Here is a 19,043-nt window from a genome sequence, read left to right on the forward strand (position 1 = left end):
CTTGGAGGGAAAAGCCCAGGCTTACATAGTGCATTATGGCAAAGGCTTGACTAAGTGGTCTTGGAATTGCAGAGAAACCTTGTTGGCACAGCATGGTTCGAAGCTGAGTGAGTATATTATGCTTTTATGTGGTAAGGGAAATCCTTTGACAAACTACCTCTGACCTTCCCATGGGTAGCCTTCTGTCAGACGAGGCTGAATAATGGCCCAGGTGCTTTGTTTCAGAAAAGCTTAAGGCACATTCTGCAGAATCGCACAAATGTTATAACATGTAACTGTTACGCCTTTGTGTTGGTGTCCCTCACTTGGAAGCTAGACATTGGAAATTTTGATTTTATCCCTAGTTATAATCCCTAGATATCCATAGATCATGAGAAAAAGCCTCCTCTCTTTGTTGTTATAGGCTGCCTCAGCCCTTTTGTTTTCACGTTAGCGAGGGCTTAATGCGGTCAGTATTCTGACTGGTGTTTTAAAAATTGTGTTACATTAATTCCTTACATTAATTCCTCCTGTATTTAAAGCACTCAGTTCCACTTTCCCCTTTACACATATGTGTGAGTTGCCACATTTCCTGTTTCTCTGAGCATAGAGCAGCCTTCTAAAAAAAGTGATCCTGGCATGTAATGTTTGCTAACGGAGCTAGAAAAAAAGCTAGTCAAAGCACATCAAACTGTTTTGGGATGGATAAAGCCTTCCTTTTCTCCCACATTTTGCCTGTGTAAGGAATGAGTGATAGATAATTGCTTGGTCTCAAATGAACGATTGTTTGGTGTCATAAGTATAAAATAATTATAAAGGACTGCCACTGCATAATTCTTTCTAAAACTATTTCTGATTTTAAAAATCTAACTTTGGTTAAGATTTGGACCTTACTTAAAAATTTAGTGGGACGTTAAACTAGTGTGCAACAAGAATGTGTCTGAGGCTGTACTTCCCTTGCTGTGCCTTTTGGTACCAATTCTGACACTTCCACCTCTACAGTTTGCATAATGGAGAGAGAAGAGACGTTCTTATCACAGGAAAGGAAAGCAAAAATTTACCTGGGCAATTATCCTCCTCCTGAGGCAGAGGAGTGAGTGCATGATCTTGTGGCCTCCACCAGGCACATAATGCGCTACATGAGTGCTCCATGCAGAGGCAGTTGCGCAGTCCCTTTTTTGAGAGAACTGGGTAGGTAGGGGCATTGCAGCAACTGGAAGGGCAGTATGCTCAGAAGTCAAATGGAGGCCCAGTTTTGAAGTGTAGTGGAAACAGTTGTGTCTGTCAGCTTCTCTATTTCAAGACAAATAGGAACTCGTCAAACTGAATCTGTATGATCCTGTGCTTAGTAACACCTAAGTGGGAGGCCGTTGTGCGACGAGCTGCAAAAACTACAAATGGGGGTGGTCCCCTGAATGTGGACAGCCACAAACAAGTGTGTTGCCTAGCAGGTGCTTCATATTACTTTCTTCACTTAAACTTATCTCATATTTATCATGTTGTTCCTCCAAGGATTGACCCCATTTTCTCCCTACAACAATCCTGTGATAACATTGCTAACAAGTGTCCCAAGGTTGCCCTGTGAAGTTGGACTCTCCCTAATCCAAATCGGACATTCTGTCCATTATCACACCAGCCAAGTGCATTCCTCACTATGCGCTTCAAATTGCTAACTAAGGGATGGATGTCTTGCACTCCATTTTTCTTTTTGGTTACCAAAACATTTTTTTCTTTCTTTAATGGGGTGCCAACATGCCTGTTTGCACTAGCTCTGTACATTAGGATATTTTGATTGCACTTGCTATATAAGTAACAGTGCTTTATTCTACAAAGAAAAAAATTGGGCTATCTTTTATTGTCAGAATATGATAATGCTTTGTACCCTTTATGCTTAGCGTCTTTATATATCTGTTGTCTTGTAACTGGCTCCTGTTCATCAAGCATAATCTATTTTTCTTCCAGGCTACACATACCCGTGGGTAACAAGTAATGTAGAAATCAGCCACTTAATATTGTCAGGTTTCCTCCTTGTGGTTAGGCGATTGGCAGCTGCCTGAGGCCTCGTGCCCTTCTCCCCCCACACACTTTTCTCTTCTGGATAAAAGCTTGGTTAGCATTACATCTGCAGGAGTGGTTTCCCTAACAATAAGTATCCACTCCATAGTTTGCAGACATGGTTAGAAGTCACACTATCCCTTCCTCGGATTGTGTGCATTTTCATTGATTTTGATTGATAGCATGCATGTTGACCATCTTGGTTTGGTTTAGGTGACTTCAGAATGGTAATTGGAGAAGATAAGTCGAAGGTTATGAACATAGTGAAGCCCAATATGTTGCATTTTCAGAAGCTCTACAGTAACATATTGGAGGATTGCCCACAAGTTGTGTACAAGCACCAGCAGGGGAAGCTGGAGGTAAGCCATTAATAATGGAAAGCTTTTTTAAACAAAAACGGCTAATGATGGCGTGTCTGTGTGTCCTTCCCTCTCCCTTTCCCTTTCCCTGGTTGGACTGCATGAATGAGCTCATGTTCAGCATAAGTAGCAAATGTGCCAAAAGCATATCCCACACCAGTTCGACTCCCATTTTTTAATGTGATAAATAGCAGCAAAATGCAACTTTTCTAAATTCTGAGAATTGCATATTAAATAAGTTCTGGATTCTTTTGTGCAAGCATACCATTATTAACAGCCCTTCAGGTGTCAGTCATGTGATTTCTGTAAGCCATGGACCTGAAGTGATTAAAAGGTGTTTCTGCTATTCATCTGGTTGGTGTGTTGCTCATAGTCGTATATGCTTTTCATTTATGCTTGAAGAACTTGGTTAAGGTGAAAAGTTTGTAGCCTGTTTTGCCGGGAATACTCCTCCAATAAACTGCATGGCACTGTGATTCTTCAACTGTAGCTAAAGTGAAGGTGGGGTTGGGTGTCTGCACTGTAAATTAGCACAGGGCTGCCGGGAGGCTGTTACCTCTCAGCATGGAAGGTACAAGAAACAGGACAGTTTGGAACTTGATGCCTTGAGAGCCAGGTGCTAGCATTGTGCCCAAAAGGTGAAATAAATGGAGGGGCTGTAGATCAGGGGCCGAGCTCATGCTTTGCATGTAGAAAGCCCTGGTTCAGCCTCTGATGTCTCTGGGAAGGGTTGGAAACTAACCTGCCTGAAACTCTGGTGAGCTACTGCCAGTCCAGGCATATCCAACTCCCAAGAGACTGTGCTGTGATCTACTCCCAGTATAAAAAACTAGCAGTGATCTATCCATTGTCATTGGAGGGAGGAGGAGCGTGCGTGGGGTGGGTTGTTGAGCTTTTTTTAGGAGGGAAGTGCCCGGAGTTGTTATGTTGAGCTTTTTGGGGGGAGGATTGCACAGAGGGTTTTGTTTTTTGTTTTGCTATTTCCCTGTAACTTTTTGTACATGATAAGGATCCCGCGATCTACCAGGATCAACCAGGGATCTACCGGTAGATCATGATCTACTGGTTGGATGTCCCTGGACTTTAGACAGTGCTGAGTTAGATGGACAAATGGTCTGTTTCAATATAAGCAGGCATCCTATGTTCCTAATATAAATTCAAGCTATAGGTCTTTTCAGTCTTTAAACAGATAGCTAAAGATCAAATATTTTCTGTTCTCGTGTTTCCCAAATAGTCCTTATTTTGGAAGCTCATTGCTTTATCCTTTTCACCCCACCCCACCCCACCATGTCTCATTCTGTTTTTGAAATTCTGCATAGTTGCAAAAGTGATTTGCTGGTGGGATTTGGCTCTTCAAGAATAGTCAACTTCTCTGAAGATAAATTTAGGAAGAAGCCCATAAGAGCACATTAAATAAACCCTCACTGCGAGAAGTGAGGTTACAGGGAACCAGGTAGAGGGTCTTCTCTGTAGTGGCGCCCTCCCTGTGGAATGCCCTCCCACCAGATTTCAAGGAAATAGAGAACTACACAAGGCAGCCCTGTATCAGGAAGTTTTCAATGTTTGATGTTTTACTGTGTTTTTATATGTACTGTAAGCTGCCCAGAGTGGCTGGGGATACCCAGCCAAATGGCAGGGTAAATACTTAGAAAATTGCACCTCTCTCTTCAGCTTATGGGGCCCATTCATGGTCTTTTCCTGGTTCCTTACTCCTGCAGTATCCAGCGTTCGAGCTCTCTTAAAGTGTTTCAGCCCATTTTTCTCTTGCAGCTCTTCAGCTCTTCTCTCCAAGTTTCTGACTCCACAATAAACTGCCTTACCTAATTTTCTAGCTTGACATACATATTCGCGTCGCAGCCAATCAGAAGAGTAGCCTTCTAGTTAAGATTCTATTTCCCCTTAATTGTCAGGTTTGTATGCTGATCCTTTGACCCTCCTGTGCAGACCTTCCTTGACAAAACATCCCCTTAAACTTCTAACCTTCCTTTGAACTTTTCACCCTCTTATGCAGGAGAGCCTTGAATGCAGAAAGCAACCATTTTACAACACCCTAATTTTGCAACCAAAAACCAAACACAAAATGGCTACTTGCCATGATGGCTCTGCTCTGCCTCCACGGTTTTTGAATACCAGTAGCTGGAAACCTCCTCTTGTGCTTTAACTTTGCTTGTGGGTTTCCCACAGACATCTGGTTGGCCCCTGTGAGAACAGGATGCTGGATCATTGGGCTGATCTAGCAGGGTTCCTCTCGTTCATATTGTGTGGAGGGTTGCACTCTTACAATGGCAGTATGTGTTGCAATTGATGGATGTGCCTACAGAGCATGGTATTAAAATCTTTTGCAGTGTTGCTCAAAACAACAACCCATGTCCATTCATTTCTCTCTCTCTCTTTAGATAGATAAGAGTCCAGAAGGTCAATTTGCACAGCTAATGGCTCTGCCAAGGACCCTACAGCAGCAAATAACTTTTCTCATGGATCCTCCGGGAAAGAACAGAGATGTGGAAGAAATTTTATTGCAAGTTGCCCATGACCCTGACTGTGGATTAGTGGTACACCAGGGTAAGCTTACTGATGAATAATAATAGTAGCTTTTTATAGGAGTCAGTGCTTAACAATCACTCTTTTAGGTAGGTAGGTAGGTAGGTAGGTAGGTAGGTAGGTAGGTAGGTAGGTAGAACAAATTCTAATTACTGCTTGAGATCTAATGCTTGGGCATTCCTGGTGAGATTTTTCACTCCCCATTCTGCTTAAAATCAAACTCCTTGGTTTTAAGAACAGCTTGTCATGTGATACTACTCGGGGAAAACCAGCCCCAAACTCCTTTGGGGGTGCAGTGTTAAGTTTCACAGTTCCCCTAGAGTCTTACCAATAATTGGTGGCCTTCTGAGCAAACTGCAGTTCCTGAGAGCTGAGCCAAAGAATTAGTTATGCCCAATAGACGATGGGTTGTCCCAGGATCTGTCCTTGAGTACCTTATGAATCATAGACATCCTAAATGACTTTGAGGTTGACGGAGTAAAAAAAAACCCCAGTTTTCCTCATCTATAAAATGTCCCAAAAAGTCACTCACTACCTTGATAATTATTGAGACTATATGCATAAGGTTAAAAAAATGTCAAGTGCTTCATAACAGTGTTGTATAAGGTGCATTTACTTAAAATAATGGGCACAATCCAATTAAAATTCAAGCATATGAACCTCCAGTTTGGAGGCAATGAAACTAAGGTAAAAGGGCATAAACCTTGGCTAGAGTACACCCACTGTCCTTTGTGTCTTGGATCTTTTAAAGAGATCCATTCTGAAATATGGCAAAGTATTATTGTTGTTGTTGTTGTTATTTATTAATTCAGTTCTGCTGGATCTCTCAGCGGCCTTTGACACCATCAATCATGGCATCCTTCTGGACCATAGGGGGGACTGGGAGCTGGGGGCACTGTTATACAGTGGTTCTGTTCCTTCCTCCTGGGCCATGTCCAGAAAGTGGTGTTGGGGGATGTGTGTTCAGACCCCTAAGTTCTCGTGGGGGGCCTCAATAGTTCCATCCTCTCCCCCATGCTTTTTAACATCTACATGAAGCTGCTGGGAGAGATCATCAGGGGGTTTGGGTTGTGTGTTCATCAATATGCAGATGATACCCAGCTCTACTTCTCTTTTAAATCAGAACCAGTGAAGGCAGTGAAGGTCCTATGTGAGGCAGTTGGAGGATGGATGGCGGCTAACAGATTGAGGTTGAATCCTGACAAGACAGAAGTACTGTTCTTGGGGAACAGGGTGCGGGCTGGTGTGGAGGACTTCCTGGTCCTGAATGGGGTAACTGTGCCCTTGAAGAACCAGGTGCACAGCCTGGGAGTCATTTTTGACTCACAGCTGTCCATTGGACTCACAGCAGGTCAATTCTGTTTCCAGGGCAGCTGTCTATCAGCTCCGTCTGGTACACAGGCTGAGACCCTACCTGCCCACAGACTGTCTTGCCGGAGTGAGCATGCTCTAGTTATCTCCCGCTTGGACTACTGCAATGTGCTCTACATGGGGCTACTTTGAAGGTGACTCGGAAACTGCAATTAATCCGGAATGTGGCAGCTAGACTGGTGACTGGGAGTGGCCGCTGAGACCATATAACACCGGTCTTGAAAGATCTACATTGGCTCCCAGTACGTTTCCGAGCACAATTCAAAGTGTTGGTGCTGACCTTTAAAGCCCTAAATGGCCTCGGCCCAGTATACCTTTAAAGCCCTAAATGGCCTCGGCCCAGTATATCTGAAGGAGTGTCTCTACCTCCATCGTTCTACCTGCACACTGAGGTCCAGCGCTGAGGGCCTTCTGGCGGTTCCCTCGCTGCGAGAAGTGAGGTTACAGGGAACCAGGCAGAGGGCCTTCTCGGTAGTGGCACCCGCCCTGTGGAACGCCCTCCCATCAGAAATCAAGGAAATAAGCAACTATCTTACTTTTAAAATACATCTGAAGGCAGCCCTGTTTAGGGAAGTTTTTAATGTTTAATGCTGTATCATGTTTTTAATATTCGGTTGGGTGCCGCCTAGAGTGGCGGGGTATAAATAATTATTATTAATTAGAATTTATATACTGCCCTATACCCACAGGTCTCAGTAGCATGCATAAATATTCATAATGGGGGAAATTATGTGTTGCTGCTTGCAAAAGTACTTCCATGCATGTCTTGGGCACTATATTGTTCTCTATTTGTAGAAAATAGCTCATTCCCAAAGGTGTGGCATCCAGTTTTCTGGAAAATATTTTGATGCTAATGAACAGCACTTGGGGCCTCTTCATACTTTATGGTGAATCCAACAAATGTGTGTTTGTGAAGATGTGCCTCATACCAGCAATACTCATTGATAACAATTACCTAGTAGCTGCATGAGAATAATCAAAGAACTGTGATTGGCTGCAACTTATTATTGGATATATATTTGATTGAAAAATCCAAGTTTTTCTCTCTGTAGTGAAATGGCCTTCAAAAGTTTTTTTAAATGTAAATGTATGTGTTAAATAGCATGAAATAATTTCAATGAGCTTTTGAATCTACTTGATAAAAGCAAAATAAACAGCTTTTGTTGGGGTAATTGGCAAGTAATACTGTCATGCTGGGTTTACTGTGTTACTAGAAAAATATTTGACTTGTAACCCCACCACCACCTTAAAAAAAAAGAGTATCGTGGATAACATCTGTTTTTGTTTATCCTTTCTTTCTTTCTTTCTTTCGCTCCCTCTCTCTCCAGGCATTTCAGGAATTGTGAGATCGTCCAGCCTAATTCAGAGTGCTAAAACCACCCTAACAGCTGGTAAGAGCATGTGGTGCTGGGTTTTCCTGATGGACCATATCCTTGAGGAAGATATATATGCAAGGCTAATTCTATTCCAGAAATTAATAAAAATGATCTTGCATATCTAAGGGTTGGAAATGAGAGAGCTTGTTGGTTCAAGTGCCTTAAGAACCAGCACTTCAGTTGGGTTCAGGAGATGCTCAGCATCTGCTGTGTACAGAGCACTCCGCATGGGAAGTTCTTGTCTGCTATTGAGAGCAGCCATTCTAATCACTTTGGTGACCATCCTATTGCTGTCTCTGCTAACAGATCTGTGCTATGTGCTCTTGGGCTTCTGAGAAATATTTCTGCAGTTACTTGTTGAAATGTTGGCTGTCTTGAGTTACTGACTCACTAAACTCGGCATTGCATAGTTAAAACAAACTATCTAAATGAGCTGACAGGATTATGACAATATTAAAATTCACAGACCTGATTTTTGATTGGTTTGGAAGCCTGTTTTGATCTGTTTTTGTGCTGTATTGTTTCACTTTAAAAAGCCACTTTTCCAGACCTCCTATCAAGTGCAAAATAGAGCCAATTTACGCAATATAATGGCAGGTGTCTTGGCTGCATTGACACCCAAGCGATTTATGTCTCCAAACAGTTGTGGGCAGATGGTGAATGGGCACACTGGTGTCAACATGACAAACATTCCTCCTAATGTAAAAAGTGACCTGGGCCTTGCTTAAGTAGTTGCTTCCAATGATATTCACCCTTCTTCATGTGTTATTCACATGCATTGGGTGTTGAACATAGCCTACACACAGAGAAAAGCCCCTGTTCCCCATCATCCAGAACACAATGTTCAGTTGACTTGACAGCGAGATTTCTACTACTTACATTCCAGTTTTTGTCTGGAGTGTAAGTAAAAACAGCCCAAAAAATCTGGGAGCGAGAGAAGATCCCAGCAGACTTTAGGGATGCCAAAATTATCAACCTTTTTAAAAATGGTGATAGTACGGATTGTGGAAACTATTCAGGCATCTCTTTATTAGCTGCAGCCGGCAAAATTATTGCAAGGTTCTTAGCAAACAATCTCCTAACTATACCCTTCCTGAATCCTAAAATGGTTTTTGACCTTCTAGGGGGACAGTGGACATGATTTTCACTGCTTGACAGCTTCAATTGAAATGTAGAAAGCAAAACCAACCCCTGTATTTATTGAGTTTATTGACCTGACTAAGGCCTTCAACACTATAAATCCTCCAAACCATCCTAAATATCTTCACAGAAGCTTACAAAAAGCTTGGCCTATCACTCAACATCCCAAAAAACCAAAGTGCTGCACCAACAAGCACAAAACAACCCCTTTGCAGCGCCACAAATCCAACGCAATGGTGTAATGTTGGAAGGTGTTGATCTCATCTCCTACCTGGGCAGTTATCTTTCCACAAGGGCTGACATTGATGCTGAAATCCAGCATCGCCTGAGCTCTGCAAGTGCAACTTTCTCTTGATTGAAGTATAGTGTGTTTGAGGAATAGGACATTCACAGGGAAACAAAAATGCTTGTTTACAAAGCTTATTGTACTACCAAACTTAATGTATGCTTGTGAAACATGAACCACTTATAAACGCCATCTCCAACTCCTCTAAAGATTCCACTAACAGTGTCTCTAAAAAATTGTACACATCACCTGGGAAGACAGCCGAACTAATGCCAGTGTACTGGAAGAAGCAAAGATCACCAGTGTTAAAGCAATGATTTTTCAACCTTAACTTCGTTGGACTGGTCATGCTGCTCAGATGCCTGATTATCATCTTCCAAAGCAACTACTCTATTCCGAACTTTAAAGTGGAAAGCGTAATGCTGGTGGTCAACAAAAGAGGTTTAAATGCTCCCTCAAGACAAATCTAAAAAAATGTAGTATAAACACCAACAACTGGGAAACACTGGCCTGCGAGCGCTCCAATTGGAGTACAGCCTTTACCAAAGGTGTCATGGACTTTGAAGACGCTCAAACTGAGGACGAAAGGGAGAAACAAGCTAAGAGGAAGACACATTTGGCAAACCCTCACCATGATCAACTCCCTCCCAGAAACCTATGACCTCACTGTGGAAGGACGTGTGGATCTAGAATTTGCCTCCACAGTCACTTACAGACTCAGTGTTAAGACCATGTTCATGGAAGACAATCTTACTCAGCTACCAGTGATCACCAAAGAAGAATACTTACACTCCAGATTTTGTCCAGTCCACTACATCAGTCATAACTCTTTGGAATAGCAGGAAGCAGTGCAACCTCCAAAATGTTGGACAAGACCCTTTGAAGTGATTATGTCGATGGCTCTATGCATCTTGCTGTTCTATAGAGAAGCGATCCCCAACAGGATCACTTCCTCAACTAGAAAGTCCAGTTGATACTAATTCTTTTCTCACACATTCTATAATCTTTTATCCTGTGAAGTACCCTGAGATCTTTTTTTTTTTCCTGTTTCAGGAGACATTTTAAATGACAACATTTTTCTGTTAAAAATGACAGAAGTACAATAGCACATGAATTGTGTTGTACAGTATTAAACATTTCAAAACATGAGTTTGACCAAACTGCGGGAGGCAGTGCAAGACAGGAGTGCCTGGCGTGCTATGGTCCATGGGGTCACAAAGAGTCGGACACGACTAAACGACTAAACAACAACAACAAACGTTTCATTAAATAATGGCTTGCACTGCTGCATTTCAAAGTACATTATTGATAAATACCACTTGTCCTAATATAACCTGTACACAAAACCTAATATAAGGTTATGAAATGTGGTTACTGTGTGTTTCTATTCTGCTTTGTCTTTAAAACATAATTTTTATTAATTTTACAAATTACAAAAAACGGTACATACATAGACACCTTTTCCACCTCCTTCCCACCCCCCTCCATGGGTCCTCCCCTGCCACAGAAGTATCCCATGTAAGTGAACAGTCAGAGATGGTCCATTTTATGCTTGGATTTCTGTCCTCCTCCCCCTCCCCTGTCCCCAAAGCCCCCCCCTGCCACCAGGGAGCTCCAGTAAACCAGGGCAGTACGCAGGAGGTCATCCATCCAACCATCTATTATCATACCAAAAAAAAAGAGTAAAAATAGAAAAAAGAGAAAAAAGAGAAGAAAAAAATAACAAAAAAGAGAAAAAGACAATACAAAACAGAAGAAATCTTTCTTTCATTCATAATTATTAAACCATATTTTGTGGGCTTCCCCACCCTCCCCCCTTCCCCGGTTTTCATCCCTTTTTTATCATCTTCAACAGTTTCTTATTTTATAAAAATACACCTTTATACCTTATATTACTTATAAATTGATTATTATCATTTTCACCTAATGTCCAAATCACTGAAAAAATCAAACTCCCATTTTTTCTTCCCGTGCCTAATTTTTACCCCCTCTATAAGCCTCCATATTTTCACATTTTTCCAAAATCAATTCACTTTTAAAACTATAACTATTCCCAATTTAACCTTACATCCCCGATTACCGGTTCCACCCCCCCAATCCAGCAAATTCCATAGTCAGCAGACCAATTATAATCCTGTTAATCCATCCTTATAATCACAACTTCACTTTCCCTTCACCCCACCCCCTGTTTACAACCTTTTGCCATCCAGGCCTCCATACAAGACCCCTGAGTTTCTTCTCTTCTCTGCATATTTTTCCCTTCTTCCCTGTGGGCATTCTGAAATTCCAGTAATACCAATCGTGCCCCCCTCGAAGGAAAGGCACTCCATCCAACTTTTTGTAGAGTAAAGTCATCATTTTTTTCGTGGTGGGCTTCATTTTGTGTTAAATTATCACAGTCCTCATCTTCATCTTTTCCTTCCAAATCGCAGTCACCATCATTGTCATTCTCACATTCGTCTTCTTCAGTTTCACAAGCTTCATCTTCTAAGAAATCATATTCTGCCATCACCATCTGAAATTGTTGCTGTAACTCTTGCCGTTGTGTCTCCTCTTGACATAGTTCTATTCTTGCTTCCCACATTAAGGTCAAAACAGTCCGCTGGAACTCAGGCGAATACCTTTTTGTTGACATAGTTCAATCCTGCCAAGGTCAAAACTTGTCACATGGGGTGGAATATGATCACAGTTTATTTTCTCGACTCCATTTTAACAAGCTGGCTGCATTCTTCAAGTCTTATTAAAAATAAAGTTCGAACTCACATTTCACAAGCATTTAAACCAAAAAAATTTCCACAAAGTCCAGAAGTAAAAATTGAAATAAAGTTTGACTTATAAATCCTGATCAACTCACTGGGTTGTCTGGGCTGCCGGCTCCCGAGGAAAAGAAAGGTTTTTCTTAGTCTTTACCTCTTACTGCAGGGCACTCACGACCACAGTCTCTCTCCCCTTTTACCCTGCATTTAGGGGAGATTCTCTTTGATGCCTTTGAGGGATCCTTTTAAATTGAAATCTTCTATTTACGGCTTCGGGTTTCTATTTACTGTCTCTTTTGTTGCCGTGGGGGGGGGTGGCTTCCTCTTTTCTCCCCTCTTTCCCAGATCCAAATTGTTTTATAATCCAAATCGTGAGGTTACTTACAGTCTTATTTCCAATCGTTTTATTTTCAGAAGAATCCAGCGCTCTCCGCCTTCGGCTTGAAGCTTCTCCCCGCCAGGATAACGTTGCCGCTCAAAATGGCCCCCGCGACTTCTACCCTCCTCGCTCCGGAGCTCTTATTAGAGCTAGCCGGAGAGTTGGGGAGTCCGGATTGGGGCTCTGCCGAGCAAAATTTGCCCCCGGGACGCCCTTCCTGGGGTTCTAAGGGGCGCAGCGTCGCTCTCGCTGCCCTCCCCACTCCTAGCAGGGACGGGCCGTCTCGGAGACGAGACGAGACCCCGCCGATCGGCGCTGGCGCTGAACCGGAAGCCTCTATTCTCGTACCCTGAGATCTTTTGATGAAGAGTGCTATATAAATCTAATAAAATAAATAAATTCTACCCTATCATCTGAGATATTACAAAAAGAAAAAGAAAAGAAAAGAAATCTCAAGGCCGAATTACACATTATACCTGCAATGATGGGCTCCTTGTCATGGGCTTGCAGTATGTTCAGTTCTGGATTTTTATCTCTGTACAAGACTCTTGCCTGCCCACCCACACCCCATCCAGTTATCCCACATGCTAGTGCTGTTCATGAATTGTGTAGGATGCTCACCCAGGGAAGTTAACTTTGTTACTCCTGTTGACTTAGCTGTGAAGCAACAAAGGAGCTACTGGGCTTCCTTCTCTTCTCCTTTGCATAATCTGCAGATCATGAAACTTTTGTTTCAGGCTTCTGGAGAGTTAAAGTGTGCTATGTGAGGGCCTCACGCCAGCAGAGTTGAGGGTTCATAAATACTTGAGATGTTTGCCACTAGAGGCCAGTTGCTAACACCTGCATCCTGGCACATTGACCATCTGTTTTAGAACTGTTTAATTGGTGGGAATTCCAGCATGCCTTGACTTTCAGCTCTTAACACATACTAATTTACTAATAGATAAGTTTGTGGCTTCCCCACAGAAATGCATGGATGATCGCAGTGCAGCAGATGTCTTAAGAACATAAACACAATTAAGTTGGGTTGCTGTGTGTGGGTGTTTTTCATATATTCAGCTGTATACAAAGATACCGGTTTAACCACTTAACCATCCTTCTCCTGTTACAACTGTAATTCTCCTAATGAATCTTTGAACTAGCACAGACTTGTATGAGTATTATTTATCATTGGTGTATTATCCACCCATCTCCTACGCCCTTTTTCCTCTTTCCCACGCAGATTTTATTCAAATTTTAATGGCAGGCTTGAGGCAGAATTCAAAAGCCAGACGTTGTTGCATTAGCAACTTGCATTTTCCTTTTATGTCCCCCTTTTCCTTCTCTCTGCTTCCCTGGCAGTCATAGGGTTGTTATCTAGGGAGGACTTGCTATATGTTGTCAACATTTGCTGTTGCTCAACTCACATTCAGCAATCTCAACAGTTACTTGTTTCAATATGATGCCTGCATTTTTATAAACAGTTTATCACATGCTGAAACACAGGTAAAATAGCCCTTGTTAAGCCCTGAAATATCTACAGGCCATATGGTAGGCAGTTGGATCCTCGATGGCACTCATTATGTAGCTGCCGTGCTCTGCTTGCAAACATTATTTGGCAGGGAGCAAAACAAGGACTTTTTAAACAACTGTAATATTTCCCTTCATCTTTTTCTGCCAGCGTGGTTTTAAACTAGTTTGAGCCCTATATTTTTGTTTATTGTCAGATGCCCTATTTAGCTTTTCAAGAAAAGGGGCCTGTGTGTTTTCTAAAATCTGTGGCAAGACTTCTGGTCTGGTTTCTATTAGAAGTGGCACCATCCATTGATTTATTTTTCCTCTTGGCCTTATGATCTTTTAGAACTTTTAGAAGCTTTGAAAAGGTTTTATATTTAGTTGCTTCTTACGTGTGTGGGTGTTACACACAGTTATTGCATTTGGCAACCTTGTATAAAATAAAGCCATGTTTTGTTATATTTGCAGTAATGATCTAGCGGTGCTTAGTTTTCTGCCAAGGCATGCGTTGCTATTTAATTCCAACTGATATCTCTTCTAGGTATTCCTGAGTATTCAGATTTTGAAGCTTTGAACAATGCTAGGCTACATTCAGACTGCTGCATAGGAAAAACACCCTCCCCATGTAGACTGATAGTTAAAGACCAGAAAATTCCAGTAGCTTGGGGTAGATGCTGGCAGTCTAAGCAGCGACGGAGCAAGGGGGGTGGGGTGGAGGTGGGCCACCCAGGGTGTCACCACTGAGGGGAGTGTCAAAATGCCGGGCGGCACTCACCGCGGGGCTTACAGCATGCCCGAGCCATGCGTCTCTCCTGGGAGAGATGCGGTGGCTTTGGCGCACACAGGCTCTGCACTGCCCAAATGGTTCGCCCGCTGCCTCCCCCCCCCCAGCTGTAGAGCGGCTGGGTGGGAGGAGGCAGGCAGGCTCTGGAGGCCCTGTCCCGACTCGCCCCACCCCTGCAGGTGACTGGCCCCACCCCTGGGTGCCACCCCAGGCACCCAATTGGCATGCTCCACTGCTGAGTCTAAGACTACCAGCTGGCTTAAGTGGCACCTGCCCTCTTCTAGGACATGCCTTCACTTCCCCCTCCTTTTCTATCAGTCTCCCATACCCACTCAGTATGTTCAAGTCCTCATTGGGTAGTTTTGGGGTTCCTCTGAGGTTTTTTGCCTTAAATATTTTCGGTACTTTTGCAAACATTCTGGTTCTCCTAAGCTTGCTTCTTATTGGTGGGTGTTAGCATCTTGTTTCCATAAAGATCCACAGAGAATGAATTCGCTATTAGAACAGTAGGATTTAAGCATGGTCTCCAACAGCACCACCTCTTCAATTACAGCAGAACAACAGTGCAGTATTGTTACTAACAATATAGCCAAATATTTATTCTACAAAGCTTGTCATATTGGGTCAAAAAAATAAAAAAAATCCTTCCAGTAGCACCTTAGAGACCAACTAAGTTTGTCATAGGTATGAGCTTTCATGTGCATGCACACTGCTTCAGATACCATGCACACGAAAGCTCATACCTATGACAAACTTAGTTGGTCTCTAAGGTGCTACTGGGAGGATTTTTTTAATTTTGTTTTGACTACGTCAGACCAACATGGCTACCTACCTGTCATATTGGGTGTTAACCAATGTGTGTCCCTTTACTTCTCCAGAGCACATGGGAGCAGGTGCAAGTAGGAGGGGTAGACAAAAATGGTCTCCCTCCCCATTCTGCTGCTGGATCCCTCCAATAGGTGGGGTGACGCTCATTAGATACTACCCCATTATCTGTTAACGTGAACTCTAATGACTGTTGTGTTATACAACAACAGGAATACGACTTCCTAGCCTTTTTCATTATACCCTTTTTCAAAGGTGCAATCAGAAAATACTATTGGCTAAGTAGAAGAAAAACTCACAAGAATTTGGTCTTAAGGTTCTTAAAACATATTGTAAAAATAGTAGCCTAGCTGGGGACAGATTCAGCTGCCTGTCTTGATCCATCCTTATTAATGACAAATTGCTCATGAATTCTCAGGAACACAATGTCTTACTAAAGTTAAGAAATTCAGAGTTGACTTCCTCCCTTTCTGCTTCTGGTGACAAATCTTGAAGCATATCATTGTGTATCTCCTTGAGGGTGAAGCACATTAAGTGTTGTGGCCATCTGGGGCATGCAAATCTAAAATGAGTGGGATGGTCAAGTTCTGAGCTCAGATTTTTCAAAGGAAGCATGAGCAGTGCTAAGTGCAAATAACCTGTGGTTGTATTCTCATAGTTACATAGAGATGTTTCCATGTAGGCAATCGGGTTTGCCTGCCATGTTGATTGCTTATGGCTGTTTCTTGTCTGAGTGACAGATTTTTGATAGATATTGGTCTGCTTCATTCTGAGTGAACGGAACATCCTGCAGTGCTTTGCATGTAGCATATATTGTAAGGTGCAGGTGTCAACCCTGAGACGTGGCAGCTGTTTTTCCAAGCTATATGGGAGTGAGAAATAGAAAGCAAAGGGTGCTATATCAGGCAACAGATCTAGCCTGAAAAAGCCTGGGGGTGGTTCCATTTTTCTCTGAGTGAAAATACCAGGAAGTTTTCAAAGTGACAAATGGCAGAGCTTGAAGGAAGCACTTGCATGTGTGGTATTTAGTTACACAGCACCAGCAGGCTGCTGACTGAAATCTTGAAGATGGTCATCTTTGCAGAAAGATTACAACAAACACACCTACTTCTGTGGAGTCTCAAGTCTTGAGACATTTAAAGAGTAGGATTTAGTAATGAGAGTCTTCAAAAACGCATTGGGGACTAGTTAAAATAGATTAATTAGGTGGTGTATACTGTATTGTCAAATTCTCTTGATTTAAGAACTGGCCATAAAGTTGTGGGATGCTTCACCAGGTAACAAAGTATAAAACACTAGTTACTGAAGCTGTTCTAAATGTCTGGCTTCCTTTTCCTACTTTTAAAATTAGTTAATTTGTTAGTTAGTTAGTTAGTTAGTTAGTTAGTTAGTTAGTTAGTTAGTGTTTTATTTGTTGTTCAACAGTCTATTACCGGTAGTTATTGCTATTTATTTATTTATTTAATCTATATCCTGACCTTCTTCCTGAAGGAGGCCAGGGCAGGAAACAAGCCCAAAATTTACAAACGAAGTAAAGTATTATAAAACAGTCAACACATTCTTAAAACGGTTAATGGGGAGCAATCATGAACAGTATTTAAGGGGGGGGATAAGCATTGTGAAGTTATTCTGCTGCGCCTTTCTGTTTAAGGGGGCTGACAAATTAAAAATACACTGACATATTTACTAACATAACTAATGCAAGAAAATGATAAAGCCAATAAACTGTGATTTAAAACAGCAGCCAAAATTTAAGAGCAGATGAGCCCTCCGATAACTTGAGCCATGTTAGCATATCTCCTCGGCCCTTGAGAACTCTTGCACTCTGTCATAGCCAGGGAGAAGCAATGTCTCCCCATGTAAGGAGCCCACTGCAATTCATTCATTCTTTTCTTTCTTTTAAAGGAATAAAAAAATCTGTGACTTACAGCATGAAGAAGATGTACAAAATGTCAAAAGGATGGCTGAGGAAGACATGACACCCAGAGGGCTGGACTTTTTGAAAAAAAATCAGCTGATCCTCTTTGTGGCTGAAGGTTATTCCCATTTGACCTGTTGCATCACCTTGCCTTGGAAAATTAAGAATATGCAGAAACATGTTTGTGCTATTTATACACCAACAGTGTTGCGCAGACGATAAACACAGGAGATCACCAGTTTTGGTTTCTTCAAGAAGTGGGTTTCCTTCCTTCCTTGTGTCTGTTAGAACTTTTTTCTACCTTTCCAGAGTGACTGTTTCCATGTGTGCTGTGTTATGCTACAATCCTTAAAAACAGGAGCCCTGTGTGATCAGGGTTCCCAGTCGTGTGGAGGACCGTAAGACTACTCAGCTGAATCTGCTTTCAATCTCCCTCATCAGATCTTGATGCTCAGGATAGGAAGGTTGGAGAGGCACATGGCCCTGTGCCCCCTTCATGGATACTGTTAATGAACTCCTACAAAAGTTTATTATTTTACAAATATATAGAGAGAGTGTGTGCATGTCCTTTGAGCATGCAGTTTGTGCTAACCACCCTTCTGCAAGAGCAGCTCGTACTCTTGCATCTTTTAACTTCACCAAGAACTCTTAAAGGTCTAACCACACAGCTTAAGAACCATTGAATGGTACTGAATTATTTTCCTCTTGGCCCTCTTTCTGTGTAGAGTTACATGCCAAGTAACTTTGCAAAAGGTCAGCCATTTGTTTTTAAGGCATAGTTGACAGCAGTATAATTCACAGCCAAATATCGGTGAGCAGGTCATATTTCAAAACAAGGTCGGGTTATAGTTGAGCTTCTGGGTCCAATAATGTGTGGGTGTTTAGGTATATAATTTAAGAGTCCTGCTGCACCGCTAGTGCTTTTAATGTCTGCCTGTGGTTAAAATCAGGGAACAGTTTTCTGACTGGTAATAGACTGTTTCTCTACCACCACCACCACTTGTGAATTTTAATTACTGGGGGCATAAATGAAGACAACAAAAGAAAGGGGGTTCAAATAACAACATTGACCTTACCACTCATTTCTCTTAGGGCAAAGTGAAAATACGTATTGGGCTTTTTTTTGTGAGGGGCTGTATAGATTTGTTTCCCTTCCTACTCACCCACCCCTCCATTTGATTAAAGTTGCTTTCTCATCCAAACAACTTTTCACAGATGGCTACCATGCAAAAAGGTGTGTTTGGGCTGCAGCTCACATGGTAGTTGCATTTAAAGGCACGGTCAGGAGGAACTAGGGAAATAAAAAGGACAGTTCTGTTAAAGATTATACACGATAAATGGTTATGTATTAGTTCATGTTTGATTTGAAAGCTTACAAGAGCTCAGGTTAAAATGTAATTTTAATTTGATTTTTTTTCACTCTTTCTCATGGGCTCAAGGCAGGTAAATGTATACGGATGTGTTTTGCAGCTCAGGTGGCACAAGAGCTTGATGACTGATTGTAGAAAAACACACACGAAGGCTTTAAATTCTGACATTAAATAGAATGAAAAGCTGTACAAAAATAAGTCATATTACATTTAAAAATAGTCAAATGAGCCTATTGATGTGCATATTTTGTCTCAGAGAAATGGCAGAGGTTTACAGTATTCTTGATCAATTCTAGAAAAACTTTCTCATATTTTAGTCCTGTTGAAATATAGTGAGGTTTTTGTGATGGAGAGCTTTACATTTCCAGCTTCCAGGATTATTGTGTTCCCAAACTATTAAAGTAGAACAG

General features: G+C 42.0%; 1 protein-coding gene across 2 annotated transcripts in view; it reads left to right on the forward strand.

Moving 5' to 3' along the window:
* Positions 1–18,256, forward strand: part of TAMM41 (TAM41 mitochondrial translocator assembly and maintenance homolog) — a 33,890-nt gene extending 15,634 nt beyond the window's left edge. Inside the window, exons 5-8 of one of the 2 annotated variants that reach the window (XM_035106222.2) lie at positions 2,248–2,393; positions 4,790–4,955; positions 7,634–7,696; positions 17,251–18,256. In XM_035106222.2, the coding sequence (XP_034962113.1) occupies positions 2,248–2,393; positions 4,790–4,955; positions 7,634–7,696; positions 17,251–17,324 (449 nt within the window). In that variant the 3' untranslated portion in view covers positions 17,325–18,256. Of the gene's footprint in view, positions 1–2,247; positions 2,394–4,789; positions 4,956–7,633; positions 15,231–17,250 lie in introns of those variants that run through there. The other variant, XM_035106221.2, reaches the window with a different exon arrangement.
* The last annotated feature ends 787 nt before the right edge of the window (positions 18,257–19,043 follow it).

Source organism: Zootoca vivipara, chromosome 2 (genome assembly GCF_963506605.1).
Source record: "Zootoca vivipara chromosome 2, rZooViv1.1, whole genome shotgun sequence".
Taxonomy (NCBI): Eukaryota; Metazoa; Chordata; class Lepidosauria; order Squamata; family Lacertidae; genus Zootoca; species Zootoca vivipara.